At 43.7% G+C, this 25957-nt stretch overlaps 1 protein-coding gene across 2 annotated transcripts; it reads right to left on the minus strand.

Moving 5' to 3' along the window:
• On the minus strand, positions 1–25266 carry zbtb4 (zinc finger and BTB domain containing 4). 2 transcript variants are annotated; one of them, XM_041779944.1, is made up of 2 exons: positions 25175–25266; positions 1–8483 (listed from the first exon to the last, which is right to left on the minus strand). In XM_041779944.1, the coding sequence occupies exon 2, from the start codon at positions 8465–8467 to the stop codon at positions 2984–2986; it is 5484 nt and encodes a 1827-aa protein (XP_041635878.1). In that variant the 5' UTR covers positions 8468–8483; positions 25175–25266; the 3' UTR covers positions 1–2983. The 2 variants fall into 2 exon arrangements, with proteins under 2 accessions (XP_041635878.1, XP_041635877.1); XM_041779943.1 differs by lacking the exon at positions 25175–25266 and adding an exon at positions 17963–18173.
• Positions 25267–25957: the final 691 nt, after the last annotated feature.

A 25957-nucleotide genomic window follows, 5' to 3' on the forward strand; every position in this document is an offset into this window, starting at 1 on the left:
GAGACCAGACTCCTGCAGATTTCATTGGGTCATCAGGTTAATACTTTATTTTGTTTGATTGCAGCAAAGAGAAAGAAAGGGAGACAGAAACGAGGGGAGAGATAACAAGAAGAAAAGGAGACTACAGACTTTGGGAGAGCTGTGGCTACAAGCCTTTGTATCAAATCTAAAGACAAAGTCATCAGGCAACATTAAAACATCTTTGAAAAATAACATTAACATATTTCGTGGGCTCTATATGGCACAGTATTACCCTAGACATGTACACGATACCAAAACAGTTTAGCCACACCCCTACATCTATGAACAGCTTCATAGCAAATAAAGCCATGAAATCTATCTCCAAATTATACCGTCTCTTCTCAAGAAAATGTTCATTTACTATTCAAATTTCTTATGCCATAACAAGGCACCTTAACAGTTGAAATCTGGCAGATCCACATCTTACTGGAGATAATTATTAAATATCAAAGCAGAGGCACATTCATTTAAACTAAAACATACAGTAAATAGTTGTATATTACCACCAGATTCCAGTCCAGTCACTACAATACGTCGATTTGCATGCTTTTGGTCTGTATAATAACAGTGATGGCAAACTATGGCATAAGAAATGGTCCGTCAACACAAACATGTCCATCTACAGGAATGGCTTGAGATATTGTATTGGAGACAGCAAGGCTTTTTTACATTGAAACTAACCCACAGAAAAGTGTCAAAGAAAAAAAAAAAAAAACGTGGCCCATATACTGCCAAGGGTTATGCTGCTTAGGCAGATTTACAGTATTTTGGTTTTCTTATTCCTGCACTCGCTCACTCTCGTACACAAAAACACCTATGCCTAATCGCAAAAGGCTTGTAACCACACCCAAGAGGATGCTTGTGTGCCCCTGCAGTTGGTCACGCTGTGTTTTAACACTCCTGCCCAAATCAAAGGACGTCCCGGTACTATCACACACACATGCGCACACATTGAAACATATGTACTTCATCCAAAGGAGGTGCAATGTGCAAGTGAAGGAAGAGGGAGAATTTAAAAAAGGTCCTTGATAGTGACTGTGAGGCATACGTGTGACAGCTAGTCTGTGGAATGACTCCAACCTGTGGCCTAAAATGAATAAAAATATACTAATACAGAGATATGGAAGATGAAAAGGCCAGAAAAGAAACAAAGGCTGTGCGCACATTGCCAGATTTGCTGAGGATATAAACGGTTAGGAAGCAAGTGTTGCTCATGCTTTGTGGATACAGAACCCAAGTTTACTGACATGTTCCTAGGACTACTGTATATATGCATACCAGACGTTATACGGTTCTTTAACAGGTTATTTGTGTCAAAACAGAAAAAAATGAACTGAAACCAACTCTATCATTAATGTAGCTGTACTTCATTAACCTCATGACTAAATTTACATTCATATTCTTAAGTTTACTCCCCCCTTTTCACTGAAGCCATTTCCACCCAGTAAGAGGGCTAAACAACATAAACAACAACATAGTTTAACAAAACAAACATATAAAGATAACATTACACAGAACAAAAGGGCCCCAGGAGGGCGACTGGGGAGTTTCGGCCACCACTTTGGCTGCTAAGCTCAGCCTTCCTACCTCTTATTAAATGACACAGGGTAGGATGGGAAATATTTCAGTTTATTTCCAATCCCCACTCTGTTTAAAAAACAAGACAACACGGTTGTCTCTACGGTAATTTCTGTGGGGCCATCTGACTTGGACTCCAACAGTAATGTGGCCCTATACTTCTTTTCCTCTCAGAAATAACTCATTACCCTGAATCCTTCTTTATTTTCCTTCTTTTCTGTTATGGTTGTCTTCCTGGCTTAGGAAATGAATTCTTTTCCTCTCACAATCAAAGAGGAAAAGGCAACGCAAGATGAAGGCTGACTGGTTTTTATTCTTTTTTATGTTCAGGAAATGAGATGAGAAACAGAAGTGCAATGGTCAACCAGCCATTAATCCTTACCCAGTGGCCAGCTACATATCCAAAGCAGCTACAAGTGTCCCCTTTATAAAGTGACCACTACTTTCTATTTTGTGCACAAAAGGTATAAACTATGGTGAATGCTATACAGATCCTACAGTGCCATCCGGCTGCAGCGTCCTCAAGTTAGTTGAGACGTTAGAAGCTCGGATGATCTCATTGTCAGACTCACATCACATCCAGCCATAGCAATGACTTCTTAATGATTTGGAATCATTTCTAAATGCACCTCTACGCACTGACCTACATTAGCTTTTCCAACTAGAGTAGGAATGCTGTGTGCCTCTCACACGGAATGATCCACCCATTCACGCACACGCTTCACTCGCAAATGCACACTTTACCACTGTCACGCATATGCAGTTATATCTGCTTTAACCCACGTCTGCATGCACAAGAAACATGTGCATCCTCTAAACTTTCATGGACAGTTTAGCAACAGAATTTAACCTTCATTCTCTATAAACATACACAAGGTGCATGATGCTTCACTTCCTTCTCTGTAGAGTACGGACTGTCTCGTCCCCTATCCTTGCCCACACAAGCCTTCCCTGAAGAGCGGTTATCCTCGTTATGCAGTGACTATAAAGGGAAGCAGACTGAACTAATTTTTCACACAACACACACCCTGTTAGCAGTTCTTATTCTTATAGATAATATAATGAGTCAGAGAGGAAGATTAATCAAGCTCTAAACTATAACACACTACAGCAAGACAGAAGAGACATGGAGAAAGGTGAGCAAGAGTAAAGAGAGGGGAGTAATGATACGTCTATGTCAGCCCTCTCCCCATTTCTTTGCTTCTTACTCTCTCTTCAACCTGCTCCTGATGTAAGCCTAGCCCTGATCTCTTCTTGCTAAAGAGAGGCAAGGGTACTGTGTGAGTGAACTCAGTGACTCAGTGAGCACGCACCCCTCCCAATCCCATCCTGAACAGTCCAGGCGGTCCACGGTAGAACATATTCCTCATAGTGCTCCTATGTCCTAGGGTTTGCTGCTGCTGCTGTCTCGTTTCTTGTTGCTGCCACTGGTGCTGCTGTAAAGGTTTGGATTTGCCACAAGGGGGTGTGGGGCTGCCCCCATATAGGGCCCAGCAGTGGCTGCGTAGTTGAAGATGGCAGGGAGGAAAGGCAGAGGCTCCACCTTGTCCCCTGCAGGTGCCATCATGTTCAGAGCCACAGGAAGAGCAGCCAGGTTATAGGGGTAGGCCAGCAGCTGAGGTCCATAAAGCAGCTGGTAAGGGTCTGGATAAAATGGCAGCTTAGTGAGGTCCCCGCCATTAGGGACCATCATTTTCCCCAGGGGGCCAAAGGGAAGAGCTCCAGCAGGGTATGAGGACATGAGCAGGTTTTCCTCCTGCTTCTTCCCAGAGCGATAGCCATCCGGCACAATAAGGGGCAGGGGGTAATTCTGGGCTGGGTAGCCCACTGGGGTGGTGTCCTCCTGCTGGGAATCTCTGGAAGAAACAGTGTCCTGGTGCTCCGGCTCAGGTGGCTGGGGAGCTCGGGGGAGAAGCAGAGCGTGGGCAGAGGGGCGGTCACAGGCACCAGCTGCTCCAGTGGGCAGCGTGAGTCTGTCGAGTCCTTGTGAACTGGCGTGAACCTGGTGGTTTGTTTGAGTTAAGTGTCCAATAGTTGAGGGGGACCTGCGGGGGGACTTGGGAGTGTGCCTGTGTGAGGAGGGGCCATTTATAGTGGTGTGAGTGGGGATGTGCTGGGGCGACGGCACAGGGCTCAAGGGCTCCTCTTTAGGGATCAAAAGAGAAACCTGGTCCTCTGGAGTGGGTGCAACTTGACTGATTTTCTGGGCTCTTTCTATTTCTTTCTCCTTTTCTTTCAACATCTCTCTCTCCCTCTCCCTTTCTTTCTGCCTCTCGAGCTCCCTCTCCTTCTCTCTTTGCCTCTCTATCTCCCTCTCTCTAGCTAAAATAGATGACATGGTCAGATCTTGTGCTTCAGTAGGAGAGGGACTCCTGGACAGGGTGTGAACTCTGAGATCTTGGACCAGAGGGGATTCCTCGTAACTTGCGTGTAGAAATACACCACTCCCACCCTGTCTCTCTCTGTCCATAATGACCCCATCCCGTTTCATGAATCCCCCCTCGGAGCTGAGAGCTGTTGTCATGGAAACAGGAGGAGCAGCAGTGGTTATTCTGGTCTGTGACGTCATGGGCACATTAGGAGAGGTGTTGGTGGATGCCATGATGCGCGCAGGGCTGGGTATTCTGTGCATCTGGCTGTCTAGGCTCTTTTTGCTGGGGGTGCGGTAGTCGAGACATTCTGGTCCATTCATGACTAGGACGCTCTGTAGAGTGGAGGGTGTGGCAGGCGTGAATTTGTGTTTAGTGGGTGTCAGGTTAACTGGGCTTTCTAATGGAGGGTCTGGTATTTGTGGGCTTGGCCCCCTCTCTGGAGCTGGATGTGTGAGCTCTGTTGGTTCAAGTTTGTCGCTGGATTGTGACGACTGATGTTCATTTGTCAGTTCGCTGGGCTGGTCTTTATGCTGCTGTGATACCAATAAGTCACCGGTGCTGGGAGGGTCTGGCGATGAATAGCTGATTACTGAAACAGACAGAGCACTTGGTACTTGTGCTGTTTCAGTGTCTGGGTCTCTGCTAACGGTGTTAATGTCCGTCTCTGTTGTATTTGGCTTTGACTCTTTATCTTCCTTCTCTCGCTCTGGGGAACTGCTTAACTCATGGCGTCGGATATGGCGAGTAAGTGCTGATGAAGTCTTGCAAACCTTATGACACTGTGGACAGGTGTGTCTTGATAACGCTCTTCTGCTTAGGGGACCTGTACTAAAGGTACTTCCTACTAAGCCCACTTGCCCTCCTTTATCTTCATCATACTTAATCTCTGGCACAGATTTAACCCCTTCAACTTGTTCACTAAGTGCCCCCTTAGTGGGAGCAGGGGATACCTCAGTAGGCTTGGGATGCTGCACTCTCTGGTGGTCCTCTAGTTTGTCCCTTGAGGGGAAAGTAGCTCGGCAGAAGAGGCATACAAACTCCAGCAGATGGCTCAGCTCGTGTTTGTCTCTTTTCCTTGGGCTGGAGAACCAGCGGCCACATGTACCACACTCTGCTGCATTCCCATTAGTCCAAGGTCGCCTCTTTATTCCCGAAGTAGCCACTGAGGTAGAAACAGGAGGCTTTGGAGAGTTTACAGGAGGTGTAGCAATCTCATGGCAGATGGTCTTAACTAGTTCTTCTGCAGCTTTGTTTTTCTCCTTTATAGGAACAGAAAGATAATCACACTTATCCTCTTCTTCCTTGTCTCCATCAGCTATTGACAGTTTTTCGACAGTCTCAGTCTTCTGCTCCTCTTCCTCATCTTGTGATTTTTCTGTTTCTTTGTTAACTCGATTCTTGAGCCTCTCTGCCCTCCTCTTTAGCCTGATGGAACGCTTAAACTTCAGTTTTCTTTGCCAGCTCTTGACTCTTTGTAGGTGTGCTTGGGCCTTCCTTTTAGGCTTATAGGAGTAGTAAGGCCGCCATAAATTATCCTCCATATCATGGTCACTTTCCTGCTCACGCACCTCCTGACGGAAGTAGTACTCTCTCACCCTATCAGGGGATTTATAGTTCTTTTTCCTGCCCTCTTTCTCCTTCTCCTCACAATCTCCTCCTTCCTTGTCTCGCTCTGCCTCCAGGCTTGCTCTGCGGTGGAGGCGATGTTTATGTTGATGATGCTGCGAGTGAGCATGGCGAGGTTCCTTGGCTTCCTTCACAGATGAAGTTTCACTTCGTTTATTTTTTGGAGGAGAATGGCTCTTGTCTCTCCTAAGGTCTGTCTCAGAGATGCTGCGCTTCACTATAGCTTCCTCACCAATTCGCACAGTAATCTGGCATAGTGGCCCTGCTTCTTTGACCTGTGACCCTACAGATGTGGACAGCTGCTTTGAGTTAGATATGTCGCTCTTGTTATGAGACTTGCGTGATTTGTGACATAATCTGCCCGTCTCTGCATCCTGTCTACCACTTGACTGATCCTCTGCGGTATCTGAACTGTCTCTTGACCTCTTTCTGTGGTTCTCTGCACTCTCTTTTTGCTTTTTGATAGGCCTGGGGCTGCCCTTGTATAAAGTCTGGTTGTTGCTGGTGTCAGGAGATGGGGTGTTTGTTGGACTTTTTTCATTTCCAGAGGTGACCTGATTACTATGCACAATGACAGAGGATGACACTGCTGTCCCATGAACTATGACAGAGGGTTTCGTGTGACCATATGTTATCACAGACGGCATGCTTGTCTCTGTGCCTCTTACAGTCTTAGGAGTTTTGGTTTTTCCGCTACTAGACATTTTGAAGCTGCCACTGCATCTCCCCTGCTCTAACTCTAGGGCCTCACTGTCATGTTTTCTAACTTGGGGCGTGTTAGTTTGGGGGATGGGTGTTGGTGCTGAGAGGTCACTCTGCTCAGCAGCCACAGAAACAGGGAATCCATCAGGGAAGGCATCTGGGTCAGGCTTTACACTCTGATGGTGGGCCCCACTGATGAGGCTTTGAAGGTCCTCAGGGCCGAGGGCACAGCCAAGGCCAGGCAGAGAGAGGGAAGGTGTTTCAGACTGTGGCAGTAGCAGGCCATTATGCAAACTGTCATTGTAGGTTTTGTAGGGTCTCTTCTGGGAGCGCATTGGGAGAAGGCGGTAGAGCTTGAGGGCATTAGCTTTCTGCTTATAACCCCCATTAGCTGTTTTTTCACTGGAGATGAGGCTGGGATTAATCCCATGAATCGTCTTCTGGTGTGTTTTAAGATTGTAGTAGGTTGCAAACGCATCCCAGCAAAAGATGCACTGGTAGCGACGCTCTCCTGTGTGCCACACTTCATGTTTTGTACGGTACTCAGCCAAGGCAAAAACTTTGTCACAGAAGTGGCAGGGATATTTGCGGCGCCACGAGTGTACATTAGAGTGACGCTTCAAGCTGGATAGGGTCATGTAGGAACGCTCACACACAGAGCAGAAGTAAATGACATTGCCATCTACCACCTTCACAAAATGGTTCTCATCACCCTCTAGTAGCTCCGTGGCTGCTGCATCATCACCTTGGATACGAGCCAGGAGGCTCCGTGCTTTCTTCCCTGGCCGCGCCTTGCTGATGTCTGTTTCTCTCATAATCACTCCCCCCTCCACTCTCACCTCACCCTCTTCCAGAGGCTCTTCCTTTGGATGTACAGTGAGAGAAGGAGGGCCTAGGCTGTTGGAGGGTAGGCCTGACACCCTGCAGGATGCCTCATGGGATTGCAGTCTCTTACTGTGGATAAAAACTTTACCACAGTACCGGCAGCTGAGGGCGCGGCTGCCCCGATGCAGCCGCATATGGACTGTTAAGGAGGAGGCTGAGCTGAAAAGCCGGTGGCAAACTCCGCAAATCAGCTCAGGCTTGAGGCTGTCAGTAGGGGGGTAGGAGGATGAGTGAGGGGGTGCAGTAAGACCCTCAGATGGTGGGGGAGGAGGTGGTGGTAAGGGGGGAGGAAGATGGAGGGTGGGTGGGTGAAGACTTGGACCATGAGGGCTGCCCACTTTCCCAGCTGGTCTCCCTGTTACTTTATCTCTTCTCTCTGCATCCCCACCTCTCTGGAAGGCTGATGTGCCCAGACTGAAGAGGATCTGGGCAGTTCGTGAAGGTGAGGCCGTACCATTGGACAACCTGTTCCTTTCATCCCATCCATCACCACTATAACAGCCCCCTAAAGACCCACTGGAGGATCTTGGGGGCGACTTGTGAAACTGAGTCTCTTGATTGAGTTTGGAGCACTTGAGAGGAGGCGGAGATTTGATATCCTTCTTCAGAAGTGCATGAACAATCATGGGAGATGTGGAGGAGGATGGAGAGGAGGACGGAGAGTTGTCATGCCTCTGGGGCTTGAAAGGTCTGTGCTTTACATCTGTGGTAGCATCCAGTTTCCACAGAGACCCCTCATCTGAGCTCTTGGAGGAAGGCCTCTTTCGATGGGGTGAAGGGGAAGATGAGGAGGAGCTACGACAGTGGGTTGGAGATGTCAGGGAGGCTGGAAGTGGGGCGGCACTAAGTGGGAAGCTTAAGGTGATTTTTGCATTTTTAGGTCCATCAGCTATATCCTCCAGCCTGTCCTCTATCATGGTCTCTCCCCTACCTCCATGCTTTTTACCCTTCATCTCCAGCTCCTCGGTTTCCCCTTTCTCTGCCTCTTCTTCAGGGTTAGAAAAAACCCTTACACCTTTGACTGGTTTGTGCAGCCCTTCGATCTTGCTTGAGCTGCTGAAGTTTAAAGGTAAAGAGGCCTGAACTGGTCGTCGGGCCACCAATGACGGAGGTGGTGAAGAGAAAGGTGACAGCCGCTGACTCTGGTGCCACCTGGAGTTGTTGTTTGCAGTCTTTGTGGCGTTGCAGATGGGAGTGAGCCCCGCAGCCAGGTGTTTATCGCTCAAATGTGACTGAAGAAGGCCCGCATGGAGGGGGTCCCACACCTTCTCACCGGACACCATGACCAGCCCTCAAAATCTGAAAGAGAAATCAGAGAAAACACATTAGGAACATCCTGAAACAAATGTAGAAAATGGTTTACACAGACACAAAGCAGATAAATAATATTACGCCCAAAGCTTTGCAGTAGCAGACATGACGCTTGTGGAACATTTTTGAGAAGAGAAAAAGAAAACTAAATGCCCCAGTAACGCTGAACTCCAACAGCTCAGCCAGGGCTGGTGAGTGAAAGAAGGAGGAGAGTAGGGGGGAAGGAATGAATCTGCGGCAGTGCTGGTTTAGATTTCAGCATGCCACAACCAAGCCTTTAGAAAGGCATTCCAATGATCCATCTCTCTCTGCAGTGACAAAACATTCCCTATCCATAATTTCAAGGCTTTTAGAATTAATCAAAGTCCCATAATGGCAAAGGCTGACTTAGATCCATGGCTCAAACACTCACATAAATAGTTCAACCCTTCTGCCTCTTGAGCAGAAACCTTGTTAGCCATTCCTGGCAGTGGCCTGTATTTGCCAGGCAGGACTCTAACCATTTATTTGTGAAGGCAGCAAAGGCAGCAGGGTAGAGAAGAGGGGAAGAGGAGAAGGGAGGGAGATTGCATGCATGTGCACAGAGAAGGGGTGCTTTTCCGCCCTCTGCATCCGGTACAATCTCAGCTAAGCTGTAGGAGATGAGCGACAGGCTATTCTCATTTCCATTCTAATTTGACTCCCATGGTGGCGGATGCGGTCCTCCTGCATTTTCTCAATATATAAGATAGCTGCAGATTCATGTGTCATAGGCGATTTGCCGTTATTACTTATTCAAAGTGGCTCCATTTGTTTTGGTCCGTGGATTAGGGGGAAGAGCTGAGACAGTATAAGGCTATAATGATGTGACCAGCAGAAAAGTCCACAGTCATGCTTTTCTGCCTGCGTTTTCAAGCAGCAAAGCAGCCAGGAAGGCAGGCCGCTGTAAAATTCCACAGGCAGCCCTGAACAGGCAGAAACTAGGTCAGCACTGTTATTGCAGAGGGAAGAGGAGGGAGAGGGTGAGGATGAGGGAGAGTGAAAGGGTGATAGAAAAAGGGAGAGAGGAAGAGAGGGAGGGTTAGTGAGAGAGCAAGAGACAGAGAGAAGGAGAGAAGAGAAGGAAGAGGAGATTGAGGGGGGTGGGGGCTTGAACCGGAACAGCCAGACAAACTGCACTGTAGGACAGACAGAGGCCTCACTAACACAGAGTATCAACCAGCACATGGACAAACACATGATCATGCACGCACAAAAACAAACATGTATGTGTAAACAAGCTCATAAATGCCCACAGGCTGGATATAAACAAAGTAGTAGGATGGGTCTACTTGTAAATGACATTTCAAAGCTAAAATGAGTGTAACTCTTGAGACTGCAGGGGAAGAAGTCAACAGAACAACAGAAGCTTCTCTTGATGACGTACTTAGTGCAAGCAGTGGCACATGCTTTTTGTTGTGTCACCAACCAGCTAATGGCTTTCCAAGGATGTGTTTTTTGGTCTCAACAAGCTTGGTAGATCTTACTGCTCTGTATTGAATCACGCTTTCATTGTCAGCCACATTTGCTGAGCGATAGATGTTATGCAGGAAATCCCTTATGGGAAGCGGCAGCATGCTACAAGTGGGCGGACACACTGAGAGACAGCGCTTAGGCTAAAAATTTCACCATCTCATCTGATGCTCGCCGCCACGAACAGGAAAATGCGTATGACGCCCCCTCGCTCTTTTCTTTATCTCCCTGTGACGCACGCAGTCGCTGCACAAGCAGAGCAGGCACGACACGCTGTCTGACTGTGACAGACAGCTTTTAACACGCTTTGAATGCACTGGGTTTACTCATACACACTGAACTGTGTTTACAAACGCACAGAATACACAGGATACTCAAAGCTTTCTCTTATTTGTGCAGACGAGTGGGCATTAACACATATCTGTCCTTTTGTACAAATCACAGGCAGAGAAAAATGAGACCACCCTAAAGGAGATCAAAATAAACAACTCTGTCTCCTCACCTCTGTGCAACAGGATGTTCTGTGCAAACAAACAAGTTGGTCAACCTATGAAGTGCTCATCTATTTATGCTTGTGGCATTATAAAACCACAAGCACGAAGCATGAACAGGTTCTCAGCTGGTGCAAGGCAAATTACGGCGTTTATTCATGTAAACATAAAGCACATAAAGCACACATCCTCCGGCTTTTATATGATGCCAGGACGGCAGGAACACCTCACTGACAGGCACTGAAAAAAGCATACTTCTAAACCGTGCTGATTCAATTTAAATCCTTATCAAATTACAAATGTGAAGCAAAGAACTGTTAGCTTCTGTTTCTGTAAGTCTTTAATTTGATTTAAGAATCATAAAAAACTTCAAAATCAGTCTGCCTTGCTTAACTTCAACACTAAAAGGCCTAATTTTTTGAAGTAGTGTAGCTCAATAACCCTAACATACGGTCTACTTAATTAAATTCAAAAGCAAAACAAGTTTTAGAATTTGACTCTGAGATATTTTCACTCTCACCTGAAGCTAATTAATCATTGTCAGAGGTGTAAAAAGCATACGACTATTATACATCCATCAATCCATTTTCTATACCTCTTATTCTGTTTATGGTCACGGGGGCCATGAGCCTATCCCAGATGCCATTGGGTGAGAAGCAGGGTACACCCTGGACTGGTTGCCAGTCAATCGCAGGGCTGACAAATGGAGGAAGACAACCAGGCACTTTCACACTCACACCTACGGGCAATTTAGAGACCCCAGTTAACCTAACGAGCATGTTTTTGGTGGTGGGAGGAAGCTGGAGTACCCAAGAAAGGCCTTGCCAGGAAGCAAAAAACAGGAACCTTCTTGCTGTGAGGCAATATCCTCATCAACTATTATATTCAAGTAAAAGTACAGTTACTTTGTTTAAAATTAACTTAAGTTAAAATTTCTGGTCTATAAACAAATTCAAGCAAAACTAAGAAGTATTGAATTTAAAGTTTACTTTGAGCACTGAGTATCTACTATGGTTTTATTTCCAGTATTGCATTTGCGATTTGACATGCAATTATATTTTTAGCTCCTCATCTTATGCACTTATCAACCAACAAAAGCACTATAGCATGATATATTATAACCAACACAATATTAGATCAATTAAACATAAACTACTCTTTCATGTAGGGCAGGCCCTTGTTAGGGAAAGGATGTCCAAACTTTGGCCTGGGGGCCAAATGCGGCCTGTGACCCATTTTTATTGGCGCACAACATATTCAAAAAATAATGGAAATATGGCATACATTAGAACATTAAGCTTGTGCTTTACTGGAGTGTACCTCTTAGTTTTAGTACCAGGTGGTGCAACTGTGCGAATTCTGTACACAAACATTTTGACAAGAAGAATTTATCAATGCATTTTTTCATTACTAAATTGAGACAAAACTGTAAATGGCTAACATACTGACAGTCAGTCTCATCCAAGGGGGATCCACTGAACTCCCCTGAAAGTGAGTGCCCGCCCTAAAAATCCTTAAAATGCCTTGTCATCCATTAACATTTTCAGGCATGCATTTCCAATCACTAAGCATACATTAACTACATTGGATGGTTTTACTAAATGTAATATCCTAAAGGTAAAGTATATGAAAGTGGCCCCACCGTCCTTTTAATTTCCTGTACAAGGCCCTTAGTGGAAAAAGTTTGGACACCACCGTGTTAGGGTGACAACATGATGCAAGGATCAGTATGAATTGCATATCTTAATTTTATCTACTTCAATCACAGCGGGAAATTGACTGGTTTAACTTAAAGCCTAGTTGATTAATTGATTGTAGTTTATTTACATGTCATGCACAAAAAGTGCCCAACCCTCATGGGTTTTTAAGACATCAAAAACACAACAGCAGTGTTTTACAATAAGATAAATTAATTACAATTAAACAAATGCATGATCTGTTCCCAGGTTGGTAGTAAACAATACATCTGCCTTCTCCTCTAGGCTTTGCAGATAAAATCTGCCATAGCAAAGGTTCCTTTCCTGAAACAGAACTCAATTTCTTTGTAATCATATGACAAAAAAAGTCAGCATTAATCAAAGAAATCTTCCTAAAAAGTAAATTCCTTTAATTGTCATAAATTGGACAGTAAAACAGTAGATAACTTTTGTTCTCAGTTTCCCCAAAGTTACACAAAAAAACAAACGCTGTTCTCCTCTGGAATGGCATTAAACCTGCCAGTCTCTGTGGTTGAAGGTAAAGTACCTGTGCCTGTGTAAATGTGATTTTGATTCAAACTGCAGATGTAATGTAAATTGTTGTATTGAAAGGAATGAGCATTTTTGTCATTCATGCAGACTAGTCTAGAAAAATCTGACGCTTCAATGTTTGCATGACATTTCTGATGCAAACGAAAAAGTATAAAACTGTTTTTTTAAACATGTCAGGAAAAAGAAATGTCACAACCTCTGTGATTTCAAAATCGCAGTGTGACATATTATGATTTTAACTAAAATTAATCGGTTAATTGCCCAGCCCTTGTAGCTGCAGTAAAACATGAACTTTTCTCATTGGCAATGACAACATGAGAATGTGGATCTTCAAGCAGTTTTCATGCAAAGTTTCACCTCTATAATAAAGAAAAATTTAGCAGCTGTTTTGGGATGTGACGTGGAATCATTCTCTCCCCTCTTGCTACTGTGTAGTCAACAGAAGGAAAAAGTACAAGTGTTTTGTACTTAAGTAAAAGTACCCAAAAACTACTTAATTACAGTGATGAGAGTAAATGTAATTAGTCACTTTCCACCTCTGATGTCAATATGATCTTGAAAACCATTAGTTTGAAGGCCCTAGCCATAAAAAGAAGAATCAGTCACAAGGAAGGTTACTGCTAAAGCAGCCTTTCAAAACATAAGGCAGAACGGCAGAGGAGTTTGGCTGGTCTGCCAGCAGAAGGCCTTGAACCAGCCGTTGAGCAATCTGTTAATCCACACTGAAACTTGTGCTGACAGACAAATAACTGTTAAGACTCAATTCTTGTGCATTTTGTTGCTTTTCTTTTTTAACACCTTCCATCTCAAAGGAAATCCCTCTTAAATCTGACCACGACACTTGTGATATTAAGAAACTGAAAGAAGAAGAGCTTGAAGACAGTTTTTATTAAACTCTAAACTGTTAAAGGCCATTTGGTCCACTGCATCCCATAATTACAAATTAAGCCCTGATCATTGGGAATTACATTTTGAGAGCCGTAAGTTTTCAATTGCAAAAATAAACAGCTTAAATTTTTCTCTAGGTCTCTTCAATAATAAAATAAGGTACAGCTTGAATGATCAAGCCAATACTGTCACAGTAATCTCAGAAATAGAGGATAATTCCAGTTGATTAGGATCACAACAAGGTCATCAAGGAATAACACGATGAAGCAAAAACAGCAGGAATTTGGATAACAGGCTGTAAATGAGATGATCTAATCCATGGTTCTCAACTGGTGGGTCAAGGCCCATAAGTAGGTCACAAAACCTTTATTCAGTCGGTCAAAGCTGTTTGCAGGAGAATGTGAAGAGTTGGGGCAAACAGTATTTTTCAAATACCCAACAATCAATAACATTTTAGCTTTTTGATACTGCTACAGCTATTGAGTCTGACAGGCTCTGTGATGTAATTTATGATATCGCTGCTGTAAGAACATACATCAGTTCTTGCAGGGGGAACATCAGCTGAAAGCACATCAGCATTGTGCATCAAATCAAGCATAAATCTGGCACCTTTAACTGTATAAGGGGAAAAAACTTCGCCTGACAGTAGCATGCATTCATAACTTTAGCTTTAGCTGCTCTAGGACAATTTTCTTCTGTATCTGCTCAGATCAGCGTTGGAAAGCACTTCCAAAGTTTGTTTCAAGTAAAAAATGTGAATCCAGTGTAAAAAAGTTGTGGTGGAATCAGTGGAATTGAAGGTAATTAGCAGGCTTAATGACCTGAAAGACAGTTATATATGATGCATTCACATAACCTCAGCAAATTAGACAACTGTATCATAAATGTAATGTCACATTATAAAAGTTTTTTTCATGGTAACAAATACATAATATCTGATAAATAAAGTTGTGGATATGAGGAATGAGTTTTTGTTAAGGGATCTAAAATAGACGTAACAGACTGCTTACACCTTAACAGATGGAAGCACTACTGAGTTTAGACCACTTCTGCATTTGTCACCATTTTGTCTTTCAACCAAATAGAAAAGTATTGATAATGGTATCAATAAGGACTTGGATCGATAAGGAGTATCAATGCATGCATGCATGCTATGATTTTACAGGGAGCACATAGCTAGAAACCCCATATGGATAGACACATTAATGTGTACTTAATATGATAACATTCGTTCAAAAGCAATTAATACATAGCATCATCGATCTAAACATGTGGATGCAGCAAGATTTATGCTATAAAGGAGGAGGCTAGGGTGGAGGAGGTTCAGCTTTGACAGCAGCAGCAGCAGCAGTGTAGTGCATCAAGTATGTCATATTTCAATACAGCGCTGTGTTCAGAGAAAGAGCTGTGATTAGCTGTAAGAGCTGGGAGGCGATAATTGAGAGCAGCTGACCGTCAGGGCATATGGCTATCATGTCCTGCATGAACTAACACTATCACTGCATGAAATAAGGGTTCTCTTTTAAAACAAACAGGACTAAGCTGAGTTGTGAAGAACTAAAGAAGATATACAGAGATGTTCTAGGCTACCTCGGGTCCAAATTGCACTACTTCTAATGATATAAATCTTTTTATGGGGTCGTGATTTGTCATCATAAAGTTGGGGTGGGCCCTGAGGCTGGACCAGTAGAGAAACATAGATCTAAATCATTAAATATAGCAGTTAAACTGACAGCAAACAACCAAAATGTTGAGATGGGCAAGGAAGAAGGGAAAAGGAAGATGACAAGGAATCAGGAGTGTATAAAAAGAATGTTTTCTTGATTTTCTTTTACTTTTCTCACTCAGATAGTAATGCTTTAATAATACCCACATCTGTGATTGAATGTGTTGTGATCTGACTTGTGTCAACACAAGTCAGAAATAGTTGACTCAACACTGTCAAATGCTTGTCAATACAAAGCACCGCTCTTCAATTTCTCCATGTAAAAAATAAAAGGACAGGCCAAAGAATCTGAATATTTAATGGATCCTGTGTGGACAGTAAGCATCCAATGCAGCAAGGCATAGGACAAAATGTAACCCAAAGTAATATAAAAGCATCTTAAGTACAGCAGGTCAAATCAGAACCAAGACGTCTGCCTGTAAACTGAGTTTCTTCTTCTTGCTTTTAGCAGATTCCCTGCATTTACAGATCAGAGCAAAAAGGGATTGTTCAATCAATGTTGTTACAGAGAGGAATGACGGTCAAATTAAAGAAAATAAGGCCTGAGCTGTAACAACTCTTGAACTGTATCTTTAGCAGTGATTTGCTGTCATCTTGTCAGTGCATGTGTTGAGTTTGTGTGTGTACAGGGGGTTTAGGGGAGTGCCTGCGAGGCAGAATGTGGGGGGCCTCGGTGTTCCAGCCGGTGAGCCAGCGGCGAGGAGCATGAGGGAAGAGGAAGGTGTCGGTTGAGCTTTCTCCCCAGTGAGGGGCAGCCAGAGGGGCCCAGCTATTGGAGCAGCAGTTGGTCTGTGAAGAAAAGGGTGTATGTGTGCTCAGGAGGGTGTGTGTGGGTGGGGGAGCATCGTTAGCAAGAACAGCTACTGAACTCTCCACAACCCCCCGGCCAAGAGAGCGTGGTGGAGCCAGCCAGATGGGATGGAGGGAGGGAAGGAAAGAGGGAGGAGGTAAGAGGAAGAGAAGCTGGTATGGGTCGGGGAGTGGTTGAGTGGAGGTGGTAGTAATGGCTGTGGTGGTGTGAGGGGGGTAGGTAGCGGTAACTTCAAACATGTCTCTCCCATGTTCACATTTCATGGTTTCCTTGTCTTTCAGATCCCCCTCAGCATGACTGCCTGGATGCCCCTTCATCTCCCCCCCACCCAACATGTAAACTGTTGTATTGTGGTGTTTTTGCATGCCGCTCCACGCACCGGCGAACCTGCCCATGTCTTAAACGGCACCCTCTCCATGCTCTGTTAGCTCTCAGCCCAGCACGTAATTCCCATAATTCTGCTCACTGCAACAGATTCTTGGGAGGCATTTGGAAACAGAAGGGCTAAAAAGTAACCCTGGAGAGCAGTAACACTACACCGGTGACCTTTTTGAGGTAATTTCCCCAAAAATCGTTTTTACTTTTACGGGGAGTCCCTATTAAGGAGAGAACAGTGAAGTTGTCACTCTTAAACAACTAAGAAACATCTTAGCGAGGCTGAACTAAAGTGGCAACCATAAACGGCAAATACACAGCAGGTTAGTGAGATGAAATGCTGCACCAGTTTCCGCACTGTGTCCACATCCTTTATGTTTGTGGCATAAAAAAAAGCGTACCAACTTGGCCTTTTTAATTTACAAGGCTTCCATGTTTGCACTCATGCCAAGGCAGAAAATGCCTGATGGCATAATACCCAAACAAAGATGAAAGAAAGATAAATGCTGCCACCACTGTGACAACATCATCTGATTAAAACCACAGCATGAAACTACACTTCCTACTGTCTGACCTATGACCTCTATTCCTCTGGCAGCTCAGATCATATGCTCCATACATTGAGCTGAGGGGGCTTGGCTTGGCATCCATGAAAACCAGGAATGTGAAGTAGTTGGCAGCAGATGCTCTGTTGTTTTGGAAAAAGAGAGCGAGGCTTAGGGCAGCAACAACGGAGTTGGTGACATGAATATGCCCTCTGCTGCTCTACAAGAGACAAGCTCCGGCACAACAACAGGCTGGTAAAATGGAGGACAAACGGGGCGGCCCATAACCGAAATAAGACACAGAACCAGTCAGTGGAACTGGAGATGTTTACTGTCGCCTACATGCCAGCTTTTCTTCCAAAACACTTCCTCTGATGCTGGTGGTAAGTTCATGGGCAGTAGAGGGGGACTGGCCCACCATGTTAAGACCCCAACAACAAAGCTAACATCTGTTCTGACATGTGCTGACCGCCCTCGTCTGCGGCGACCCAAAGAGATGCAAGACCCTTCGATAAATTAAAAGTTTCATCACAATCTCAAAACGAGTCATCGCTCTTGAAAAAGAACTGCGTGGTGCGCAGGCAACAGAGGGGAGGATGAGGGAGACGAGGCCTTTTACTGGCACGCATACATGGGCAGACCTTGCACAGACGCACACATAAATACGCTTCCACAAACACGCTGCATAAATACTCACACCCACCACTGCTCACGCCCCAGCACACGCACAGTAAAATAAAAACCTTTTCCTAGTCTTCATGCGCAGAGCAAGCACCGCCACAGCAGCAGAGTGAAGCAGAAAAACAAGCAGGAAAACAACAGAAATCAGCCTCTCTTCCTCTTATTCTCTCTGGCTGTCTCTCAGGAAGGCAAGCATACAAGAGAACGTACCTCTGAAAACCTCCTGCTGCATCTCTGCTGCGATGTGTTCTCTCCCCTCACACTCCCTCTCTCCCTCTCTCTCTCTCTCCCCCTTGGTCTGTGTATGCGCACGTCTGAGTGTGTATGAGAGAGAGAGAGGGCGAGAGAGAGAGAGGGAGAGAGAGGGAAAGAGCACAGGGAGAGGCGGTGCACACTCACACATACAGGCAGCAGTGTGTGAAGACAGAGGGCAGGAGCGATTCTCACACTCGAACTTGCTTGCTCTCTCACTCCCTCTTTTCTTGCTCTCTCTCTCTCTTCAGTTTTTGCCTCTGACACACGATTCTCAGTGTTTTTGCTCTTTTTTCCCTGCAAGTGAATCCCCTCTCTCTAACCCCCACTGAATCCAATCTTCTTTTTATTTGGAAGTGTTGTTCCCTCACTCCACATGCACTCACACGCACACATACACACGCTACTTTATATACACAAAGCCCAGCGATAGGGAGAGGGAGGGTGAGGCAGAGGGAGACAGAGTGGGAGAGCAAGCAAGCAAGAGGACGCCATTTAAGCAGTTTGTTACGAGCACTGCAAGTCCCCAAAATGGCTGAAAACAAACAGGAACCACGCCAACTCAAAAAACCTGGGCACAAGGACGGACGGGACAGACACACAGACAGGGAGTGAGAGAAGAGCGGGCGAGAGAGACAGCTGGAAAGTGAGACACAGAGAGGACAAACTAGTGGTAGTCAAATGGAGGACGGGAGCACTCTGTGAGACATGTGAAGTTGAGGAAAAATGGAGGCAATAAAGGGGTAATCCAACCTTTTAGCACTACAGAGATACTCTTATCTATGGTATGGGTATGGATCAGGGTCACTTCTTTCAACTTTATAGTGTCTTACATTACACCAGTGATTCTCAAGTGGCAGCCCAAGGGCCATATCAGGGCCCCCAAAACTTCCCTAACCTGGCATGCCAGAAACTATTTTGTACATCCATTATATTTGGGAAAGGCCACACTGCTCAAAAATTTTTTGAAGAATGATTTCACTAACAGCCTCTCTGCTACATTCATTACAAGCCAATCAGAGAACCAGACAAAATGAGGTAGTAGGCATGTGTGGCTCCAGTACGCAACTTAAACTCGGCAGACAGGTGTTGTTGTAGTGTGCGAACAGTGAAGCTGGTTGGTGGATCAAACTCATGTCAAGGTCAGGCAGAAAAAGGGCAAAAAATCTCCTCCAAGAAGAGGTTCTTTGCTCTTCTTCCAATAAAGAAATTCTGTTCAGAACTGATGCCGCCATAACTACATCCGAGCTAACTGCCACACCGATGCCTTAAATGATTTGCAGAAATATCTTTAGAAAATTCCAGTCAAACACGGGATAAGATAAGGAAACTGGTGTTACTTAACACATAAATCACTTAAGTTCCATAAGGTATTTCTTGCCTTTCATTTGGAGTGGCAGGGGTTGCATTTGGGTGGCGGGGTATTGAAATAAAGTATCAGTATCTGTGTTGTAATTCGATCAGGTAGGTATCGACAGTTTTGGTACCGTTACTATGTTGGTACCAGATTTCGGTACTCGTGCCAAGAAATATATAGCTAAAATATCTCAGTTTCTTCTTGTCGATGGGTGCTGTATAGGCAGTCGAGACTGATCTCACTGTTAATGCCTAAAATTTGTACACATTTTGAAATAAAACACAACACTGATTATTTATCAGCTGTCAGCTCAGCACCGACAGTGTCAAGACAAGTTCTACTCCTTGTAAAATGTAGTTGAAACTTCCCTAAACATCCACATCCAAACCCTGAAAGGCATTCAGTCCAAAATACCACTGTAAATAAAGCAGCTAGCCAACTTTGTTAATGCTCGTTCCTTCAGGTACGGGTAAAACAGACTAAATTTGATCCCAGAAGTTTGGCCCATTTACATGTTCATGGGCACGAAGGCAGGATTTCACAAAGTTGGAAAGCTGTTAGTATGGCATTTATGTAATCCTCCAGCTTGACAACTGTAAACAGCTCTCTGTTATAGTTGAATAATAGCCTATGTTTCAGATAACCTTTGACAAAGATGTTGCCTTTGTTTCCTCAGGAAAACTTGAGCCAGCAATGTATAATACAAAAGTTTTTCATATTTCTGTTTCATGTATTTCATATATTAATGCATTGGCATGCTATTTGATGTGTTAAATGTGTCAGAGTAAACAAGGGAGGCAAATATCTTATAATACAAATTGCACTTGTTGATTGCAAATTTTGGAAAAAAGGCCTACTTCTTAGCATAGCTCTCAGCTGCCTTGCCTACAGAGAAGGCCTAAAATGGCCACTACATTGCCCATTTTCAAGGGCTGGGTAATACCCCCGTAAGAACTGAAGTGGCCTTTATTTGAAATGCCAGTTGAGTACAGCTTTCAAAAAGAAAAGGGTGGACGGACATGGACGGATACATGGCCAGGGAGACTCTCCAATTGTCTCTGCCCTCATCTAAAAGGGTTCAAGTGCTATCAGTTGCGACGCCAGTCATGATAATTAACTGTTTTCAGGTCAGTGTCTTTATCCATGACTAAAAGTAGCTGTGTTAAGAGCCATTGTTTTGAAGTAAAATACCAAAAATCGCATGCCAAACTAATGGCGCCACTGCACCAACATCAAGGCCTGTAAGTGGAAATCCCTCCTGAATCCTTGGTAAGCATGTCTCACAACAATAACAGTTCTCCTTGTTCTGGTTGCTCTCACAAAACAACGTCATAGTCAGAGGAAATTCCACATATTTCTGTTCATTAAGGCCCTAGATCAGGAGATTTTCTATCAGGATGACAGAAAAATTAGGAGAGGCTGAAGAATGTTCCAGGTCTGTTATGCTACAACACCATCATACTGCCCACTGTCCTTTTCAGTGGTGCTGTTACCCCCCTACCCCCTCTCAGAGTACCCACCAACTGAACCTTGACGCCAACAACCCACCCTCCTCCTGCTCTTCCCCTGCCCTTTCCCTCTCTCCCTCTCTTTCATCACTCTCTCCCACCCTCATTGTACGCTGCCACACTTGTCTCCATGGGAACCGCTCTGGGATTGGGTGTTGTTCCTGTGACCTCTCTGGCTCTTGGAGTTGGACGAACTTTCCCCCCCCCTTCTACTCTCCCCTCCCCATCCTCTCTCATGCACTCTTGCACGTTTTCAAAGCATGCTGGGTGTGTTTGGACGGGACGCATGACAGCAGTTGCGAGTCGACTCAGGACAGGATAGGACAGCAAAATTAAATCTAGGAGAAACATTATGCCTTCGTGAAAAGACGGAGCAAAAGAAAGAGAGGGAGGGTGTGTGAAGCAGACTGTCCGTTGGCAAAGACAATAGTGATTGTGTGTGTGAGTGTCTGTTTGAGGAGTGTGGCTGCTTGGTCCACACATGTGTGCTGGCATTGTCCCATGGCTTCAGTCAGACACAAACTCTGTACTCAGAGGCACCCCTGTTGTCCAGCCATCCCTTTTTATTGATGTTTGATCATAGCTTTCATGCAGTGCTACCAAGCAACACACATCTGAATATCAAAAAAGATGGAGGAGTTAAGGAAGCTATCATGGTTTAAAACTGAAAACATTAACAACTGGGCCAAATAAATAAAACAATTAACTGTACTTTCTCAACTTCCAGAATCGCTCCACTGATCACCACGTTAAACTGTACAGGAAAAATATGACAGCTCCACACAAAAATATCAGGGCAGCAAAGTGTTGCCAATATTTCTCCCCATGACAATGAAGTCTGACGTTGAACTGGAAATTACCTGTGAAGCTCCTGCCACTGTTAAATCATATGCGTAGCAGCTTGTAAAGGAACGGATCACAGCTGATCACGCACCACAGTTCCACAAATTATTGGTGGATGAATGGAATATTTATCATAGTGTAAATAAAATGTAGTGCTGCTAAATTACAGAGCAGAGTTTCATTATGAAGAATACAGAGTTCAATCAGTGCATGCATGAGCCATTGAGAACAGCTGTACCAATAGAAACTAGGTTAGGTTTTCAAGAACTTTGAGATGACTCATATATGGTTACTTTGTTTGAAGTGCTACTTCCCCATTTCATTTCATCTATATCTATCAAGCAGGTATTAACTGGTGGCTGCATGTAACATCAATCAGAAACTAAGTTTATAACATTAAACCCTACAGTACTCTGCAGTTGTAAACTTACCACTAAATGACCGGACTTATGTGTGTGTTGTATGTTTATATACTATTATGGAAATTAGCAGCTTTTTATTTTTTACAGTGTACCAAAAATATTCAATGTCAACGTGAAAACAAATTCCTACAGAGTAATGTCAAATCAACAAAAGGTCAAGAAGTGATGGCAAAAATATCCACCCCTTTTAAGTGACCGACCTAATTCAGCAGAGGTCTTGCCAATTGGTGCTAGTAGTCTCACAATTAGTGAAATGGGGATCACCCGAGTGTCTCAAGTGATTGTAGTACAAAGACACCTGTGTCTGGAAGGTTCAGTCTATAGTTAAACAGTATTCCTGGCTACCATTTCACCATGAAGACAAAAGTACACTCCAAACAACTCAGAGACAAGGTTATTGAAAAGTATGAATAAGGGGATGGATAGAAAACTATTCAAGGCACTGAAAATCCCCCAGAGTTAGTTAAATCCATCATCCAGCAATGGAATGAATATGGCTCATGTGTAAATTTCCCTAGATCAGGCCATCCTCACAATTTTAGTGATCATGCAAGAAGGAGACTAGTGAGAGAGGTCACCAAGACACCTATGACTACTCTAAAGGAGTTACAAGCCTCAGCAGCTTAGATGGGAGAGACTCTGCATACAACACCTGTTGCCAGGGTTTTTCACCAGTCAAAACTTTATAGGAGAGTAGCAATGAGAAAGCCACTGTTAAAGAAAATTTATATTGAAGAGTTTGCCAAAAGGCATGCGGGAGACTCCTTAGTGAGGTGGAAGAAAGATCTTTGGTCTGTGAGACCAAAATGGTGCTCTGTTTCCATCAGACAAAACACTATGTTTGATGGACACCAAACACTGCACATCATCACACACACACCATCCCCACTGTAAAGCATGGTGGTGGCAGCATCATGCTAGGGGGAAGCTCCTTGGCAACCAACCCTGGAAGGCTTGTAAAGTTAGAGGGTAAAATGAATGATGCAAAGTTCAGAAAAATCCTAGAGGAAATTCTTATTCAGTCCTCAATAGAACTATGGCTAGGGAGAAGCAATGACCCGCAGCATACAGTGAAAGCTACACAGAACAGTTTTACAACAAGGTGAATGCTCTGTGAATTTGTGGCTGGACTTACAAAACACTATGTTCACGCCCCATCCCTGTGCAACCTAACAGAGCTTGAGTAAAACTGCAGCATCCAGATATGCCATCCTTACTGTGATCTATCTACACAGACTCAGCGCTGCCATTGCAGCCAAAGGTGCAGCTACTAAATGCAAATATTTATGCAGTCATTTAGTTTGACATATTTTTATTTAATGGACATTACTTTGGAGAAATCAGTTTTCAATTTGACATTAAAGAGGTTGTTGTTGAGAAAGACCAATTATATTCACTATAATTGATTTCTAAAAATTAATTAAAGGGTAAAACATCCAAGGGGGTGAAGAGTTTTAATGGTTCTGTAGTCTGTTCTCAGATTTTTAGAGGCACTTTGTAAATAAAAAAGAGAGTTTGGGTTTATCAGTCTTCTGATATGATTATTGGAACTGTAGCAGTGAGTATACTTGTATAATGAAGAAACTGAGGATGTGATTCATTTCTAAAATACATTGAGATTAGTGACGTGTCCTTCATGAACAAGCAGGTTCAAAGAGCCTGTTCTTTTATGTGAACGAGAAAATCTGCATCCCACTTGAGAACTTTTTTTTTTCCAATTTCATGTGTTTTTAGATTGATGATCTTGATGGTGTAACATTGTTTTAAATCAGTGATGCCATATGGCCCACCAGAGAGCAGGTTTCATCTGACCGAAGATGTTTTGGGGAAACAGTATCTCCATAAACAAGGACATGCCATTTTCATTATTGAAAAAGCATAAGCATAATTTGAGTCCAATACCAGCACAGATATCAATACTATGTCATGACATTGCTAAAGTTGGCTAGTCAAATGTAACAAAAATGGTATCATATTAAGAGCAGTTTGGGAGCCAAAAGAGCCAGCTCTTCTTGATGAGCTGAGTCAAACGATCCAGATCACTACAAAGAGCTTAAATTCCCATCACTATTGGAGATGCATTATCATTTGAAGGGTTGTTAAATGTATATGCTACAGAAGCACTGAATGAGCTAACACTAGCCAAGGGTAGTGTTATGGGCTGAAATTTGACCCTATTTACTGGTAACTTTCAGCCTAATGAGAGGTTGAAATGATAGTGTTTGCAAAGGATTATTTGAGTAATTCTCCATCAAATCCATGTTTGAAGAGCTTTTTTTGACTTTTAATGTAAAACTAAACAAAGAAGGTATTAATAAGGGAGGCGTCATAGGCATCGAGGCTTCAGTAATCTTTAAAGTGATTGCTTGTCTTCACAAGTTTCTCTGCTTGTGAGCGCCCTTGAGGTGACTCAGCTTATTTGATAGACCCACTGATATTTGTGTTACGTAGGCTAATTCTATTATGCTACTTCCTGTTACTTTTATTGCTTCCAAACACACCTACACCTTGTCTCAGTTATTTTTGCAGAATGCAAAGGGCAGCAGCACTGTGCAGATGTAAAACCAACTATAGAGGACAATGTCTAAAGAGAGCAGAAAAGAACTATGTGGTTATAATCTTCTGTGACTATTGACTATGGCTGCTTTATGGAGACAGAGAATTTCAACCAAAACAATACTTCTTTTTGTTCAAGTAAGGCCGATTGTTATAATTTAGCCTGCAAGTATAACAGCACCACACTGACACGACAAATACAGAGTCATGCCTTCAGTGAGACTGTTTTAGTTTTAATGCATCTGAGCAGTGAATATGTCAAATTGATTACATGCTGTTTTTGTCTCACACATTAGATATCAAATGCTCAGCTTTCACTTGGGGAATTGTTACTTCACATAAGTTTGAGAATAAAGATGACAGCTACATGACTCAATTCTTAGACGAGTATTAAGCCTTAATAATGCATGTGTGTTAGTATATCCTGAGGCATGCTCAAAGGTTAGTAAACATCCTCAGTGATCCCAAAGAAGGGATGACTAACCTGCTCTCCAGCTGACTTGGACTGAGATCAAAGTGGGAAGTCAATCGACGCTTTAGGAGTTCAAATGACAGCGGTTTTCTTAAAGAGGAAGCAGCAGCTTTACAGTGACGACGCAGCAACTCTGGTTCTTGCGGCCTGTCTGTGCACAGAAATGTGAGCACAGAGAAGTAAAATGAAACCACAGCACATGAATTTCCTGCAAGCACATGTAAAGATAAGCATGACAAATGTTTATATGAGCCATCACACATTACAGAGGCATTAAAAAGTCTGTTTAAGCCCTGGGTATTGTCTTACAGACAAACGGGCGGTGTAGAGTGCAACTTGATGAAACCTCCCTCGAAACAGGAAAAGATGAGCGTGCCTGAGCATGTCCTTAGCTAACACTTCTCAGCTGTTTATAAAAACAAATGTTCGGGCAGAAATCCAACCCCATACAGAACATCTAAACGGCAAACAGCTCCCATATGAAGAGCTCTCATTGCAGAAGTCACATTTTAAGCAAACAGTTCTTCCTCAAAACTATTATAAGCCACTGCAAGATGACACCATAATAACAACAAAATCCGCACTAAACAGGAAGTATGAGTGCAGAGGTTGTGCAGGCAAATGAATGTTCATTCACTAAACCACAGCACATGTTAATGGGAGCTCTATGAGCTGAAGTAGAGTCTCATATATATGGGTCAGTCAGTAAAATTGGGCTCAGATGGCAAAATCTAAATTCCATGGGTATCTAATTATTTGTCTACTAGCATTAGAGTTCTTCAAAGAATGTTTATA

Source organism: Cheilinus undulatus, linkage group 22, assembly GCF_018320785.1.
Source record: "Cheilinus undulatus linkage group 22, ASM1832078v1, whole genome shotgun sequence".
NCBI lineage: Eukaryota > Metazoa > Chordata > Actinopteri > Labriformes > Labridae > Cheilinus > Cheilinus undulatus.